The sequence below is a fragment of the Anoplophora glabripennis genome, unplaced genomic scaffold, assembly GCF_000390285.2.
Source record: "Anoplophora glabripennis isolate ALB-LARVAE unplaced genomic scaffold, Agla_2.0 scaffold154, whole genome shotgun sequence".
Lineage (NCBI taxonomy): Eukaryota > Metazoa > Arthropoda > Insecta > Coleoptera > Cerambycidae > Anoplophora > Anoplophora glabripennis.
The window spans coordinates 65,245-69,767 of NW_019416346.1; the positions used below are offsets into that span (position 1 = coordinate 65,245).

Consider the following 4,523-nt stretch of genomic DNA (forward strand, 5'->3'; position numbering starts at 1 on the left):
CACATAGAATTTTGCCAAAGCCAATAACTTTAGATAGAGGTAATATCCTCAATGTTCTGACATATTTTCATGCTTACACTGAATCATCAGTTCGTGCTGTTGAATTTAGACATTTCAAAAACCTCCATCTAAAAGATTTTCGGAACTAATTGTCAGCATCCATTTAAATTCAATTTTGTACCTGCACTGAAACAGAAATATGTCTAACGTCTCGTCACCGTGAGACACCCTGTAGAATGTCAAATAAAATATTTTTTTTTCAGTTTTTTGACGATATCTCAGGAATTCAGATATGTTGGAAGCCATTAGCATTACCATGTTCTCCATCATAAAACACCATTTATCTTGAAAACAGTATGCATTAGAGCTTTTGATGATGAGTACCTACGTTGCCTATGTAGAAAACATTGGCGGTTTAAAATATGCTTTCAAAATGCCTATTTTTCCAGAGTCATAAAAACTAGGGTCAAAAGGACATCAAGCAATCCTAAAATTTCCGCCACTGACATGAATCAAAACTGAATTAGCGTTCAAAAGTAGCTAATATTAATAATAATACGTGTACAAAATTGGGTTCTGCATATCAAACGGTTCAAGAGATATCCTCAGAAAACTGGAAAAAAAAAATTTTGTCACCCTATATCTCAAAAACGGTGCGTTTGCGGACCCATGTTAGTAAGAACTTTTTTCTCTTAGAATGAGCCAAACAATCACTAATATTTGTAAAGCTAATAATTACTGTCGTTTAAAAGATCAATGTCTACTGCTATTAAATTTATATTGGTATGAGAGGTATAAAAATGTCTATAGCTGACAATTTAAACTAAAATAAAATAAAAGAAGAAATATTTTGAAGAATACACTTTATTTACTTTTATCTATAATGTAATACATAATATAATGTATATTTTTTTCTTATTAAATCATGTCATGTCTGAACATTATATAACGTTATTCAGTTGTATTCAGTCCAGTAGCAGCGTTGAACTGTATTAAAACTAATTCATAAGTTACTACAGCTCCAGCAATCTAAAAAAGAATTAATAGAACAGTTATTTTTCGTTGTCTGTTGACATTATTTAAAAATCTTTATTACAAAAGAAAAACTGTTTATCAAAAATCTGTAACGCGTTCATAACAAAATAAATATCGAACAAAATTATTGGATTTCCTTGTTATTAAACGTTCATTAGAGTTGTCAATAAGTGTAACTGACATCAATGATAAACGACATTTCTATAGCTTGTGCGCAAAACTTAACATATTCGTACTTTCTTACCGAAAGTTTATAATGTCCAAATAATTTTTTTAAGATAAAACCCAAACAAGATTATAATGTTGATAATACTTTGGTAATACGTTTGAGGGTTGCTTTCGCTGTACAGCAAAATAAAACGCTCTCTCAACGGTAAAAATAAAGTAATTTTATTAAAAACTAAATTCGTGAAAAAAGACGTGTTGTCGGTTCTAGTGTTTGCTGGAAAGTCTTCTTGGCGTGGAGTCGCTCGCATAAGTACCTGGTCCTTGACGCCAATGTGCCGGGGTCATCTTCCGGAAACGCTGGTGCGTCCGGGCGGCGTCAGGCTGGCGCTCTTGATGCAACACTCAAAATGGGTCACTTGGGGCATGTGTACCCACAAGTTGATTTCATTCCATATGCTTACTATGGAAAATTTATCGTTCCTATTTCTTGTGTTTAATATAAATTATTTTATAATTTCACGAAAATCAGTTACAGTGTATTTGTTAAGTTTTGCGCGCAAGCTAAAAAATTTACAAGAGAGATTTAGATTATAATAATACGTTAGTCTTTTAATATTAAATAAAATGGATTCTTACGCTAAGAATGATTCCCCTGGTAACTTTAAACATTCTGCAGCCGGTTAATGCAACATTATCAAAACTTATTTGCGTTAGAAGTCGTCGAATCTAAAAAAATCAAATTTACGATTTCCCAAAAAACTTGATAGAATAATATATAATAAAAATTACAGTCCATACCGACTGCGATCCGCTAGACATAAATTTCCCTCCTGTTTTTTTTCAAAAATAGTTTTAAACTGAAATATGTAGAAAAGTCCTGAATCAAACGGTAACATATTATATATTTTTAAAAAGAGAAACATTTAACGAAACTAAGTAAGCACTAATATATAGTGTGTTCCATTTAATTTTTTTTCTTTAATTTAATGATTTCTATTATTCAGTTGTTTTTTCTAATACTGTATTATAAAAATTCGTAAAAAAGCTAGAACTTTTGTATTAAAAACTTTTTGTAATTTCAATAATAAACTCACAATTTAATTATTTTTCTCTCTATATTTCACATACCTCTATATTATATGAGGAGGCAGGTACAGAATTTAGAATACTGGCAGGACCAACACTTTCATCGTTTATCCAAGCAGCATATAGAGAAACAGACACAATTTTTATGATTAGATACATGAAAGAATATACAAAATATACTTGTCCACTAACATCCGCAAAACCCCTAGAAAAAAATTTTTTACAAATGATTAATGATGCAGTTAAGCTAAACTTGTTTTAAACGTAATAGTATATTACGTAATAAGTGTTGTAAAAAGCATTTTACGCACGAATGGAAAAGTTACGCACGACGCCGCGTAGCGTATGTGTGCGTAATTGCATTACACCACGTATTACGTACTATACTTTACCTACGACCACTACTTTAAATACTTAAAAACATACCGTCTGCGATCAATGCAAGATTCCTATTACGTCGTACGGTAAAAAAATCACACAGCTTGGTAAAAAAATCGTACAGTTTTCCTAGTAACCGCCTAGCAACGGTCAATACAAACAGTATTGTATTGGCCGTTGCTAGGCAGTTGCTAGGAAAACTGTGCGTTTTTTTTACCGTACGTAATAGGAATCTTACATTGATCGCAGACAGTGTGTTTTTAAGTACTTACAGTAGTGGTCGTAGGTAAAAATTGTTTCCTACACATACTCTAGACTATTATACAGCTTCACAAGAAGAAAAAATATATTCATGGAAAAAGATAGCAATATCATGTATGATAAATGTTTATCCAGTTCTTTACACAGCAGACTTAATCTGTCATAATCCTCCCGAATTTCTTTCCAGAAATGAAGACTTTTGTTCTGAAACTAATAAAAGTTGTAACTGTTTTTATATTTTCCTAGCGAGATAACCTACTGTTCTCTGGTTGCGGACAAGTCGTTCGGAAATTTGTTTAAATCTGAGAGCCAAAGCAATGCTGATCAAAATTATGAACAAATCATTTGTCAGCCATGTTAAAAAGCCGTGTATGTGTACTATCTGCAAAAAAAGTAATATTAAAACGTCATTTATTTACACTATGTATCATAATTGTAGTAACATTCATAAATGTATATACTTTGTGTAATATAATTAATCACTTACAAAGCAAAAAGTAGCTGACACGGCACTGAAAGGGATAAATCTGAACATCTGAGGAAACGATTTGAAATAATATTTATTAAAATTGTACTCATTTCCAGTGCTCTCTTTAATGGAAAGGGATTTATATACTGTATTTATTAAAAAATGACCTGAAAAATATTGAAAGCAAAAGTTTCTATAGGTACCTACAAAACGGGCTAAATTAAAAAAAATGTGTAACGATAAGCACTTTTGTCTTCAGTTTTCTGGAAAGGGTCTCACCGAGTTTCCACGTGAAATCTGCACTGGCGTGTTTTTTAACAATGGTGTCTTCAGTGTGTTGCTTATTGATAGAAATAACTTTTGACCAATTATCAGAGCTCTATCTTTGCTCATTTAAAAAAAAATGAAGTTGCAACCCTTAACTTCAAAATCATTTTTCTATAAAACTATGATAGATATTTGAATAAATCCAACGGCATATGAAAGCTACTGATAAGAATTATATTGCATATTTTTTTCATAGTTTTTCAACTATATAAACAGTGAGAAAAAAAATTGAAAAAATGAAGGGTGGTTATTTGTGGTTATTTGTCGAGACACACCAACCAAAAAAATCACGTATAATCAGTGAGTCTTACAGATGTTATATAAAAAGATATCGGTATCCGATTTTGTCATAATTAGTCTGAAAATTAAATCTTTATAGTAAGCCTGTAGACTCACAATGGTACGAATATTGTATCCCAATGTCACCTTGGAACAAATGGAACAAAATCAATTGCGCGTGCGCAAGCTAACAACTAATCCAGTCAAGCAGAGCTTAAGTTCTACATTGTTCATGGGTGAATGATTCGTTTCTATATTTTAAAAATAATTATAAATAAATATTAAATATGTGACCGAAGATTTTATTGTATGTTGAAAATTAAAAAAATCATTATTGTGAAGACTGGTTAAAATATTCGACATTACATATATGTACTTTTCACATCAATTGAAGCTATAATATGGCTAGAGAGTATAATATTCGGTTGGATATAATTTTGCATATTTTTTATTTTGTTAAAGCCTTTATATTATTGTAAAATGGAAGACAATAGCGGTATACAAAATAAATGTATTAACT

At 31.0% G+C, this 4,523-nt stretch overlaps 1 protein-coding gene across 1 annotated transcript in view; it reads right to left on the bottom strand.

Moving 5' to 3' along the window:
• Positions 1-951: 951 nt before the first annotated feature.
• LOC108903755 (gustatory receptor for sugar taste 64f-like) overlaps positions 952-4,523 on the bottom strand; it is an 11,358-nt gene continuing 7,786 nt past the window's right edge. Inside the window, exons 3-8 of the mRNA XM_023454192.1 lie at positions 3,416-3,564; positions 3,188-3,310; positions 2,978-3,138; positions 2,332-2,494; positions 1,840-1,929; positions 952-1,029 (exon numbers count right to left, since the gene is read on the bottom strand). Coding sequence (XP_023309960.1) covers positions 952-1,029; positions 1,840-1,929; positions 2,332-2,494; positions 2,978-3,138; positions 3,188-3,310; positions 3,416-3,564 — 764 coding nt within the window. The remainder of the gene's footprint in view (positions 1,030-1,839; positions 1,930-2,331; positions 2,495-2,977; positions 3,139-3,187; positions 3,311-3,415; positions 3,565-4,523) is intronic.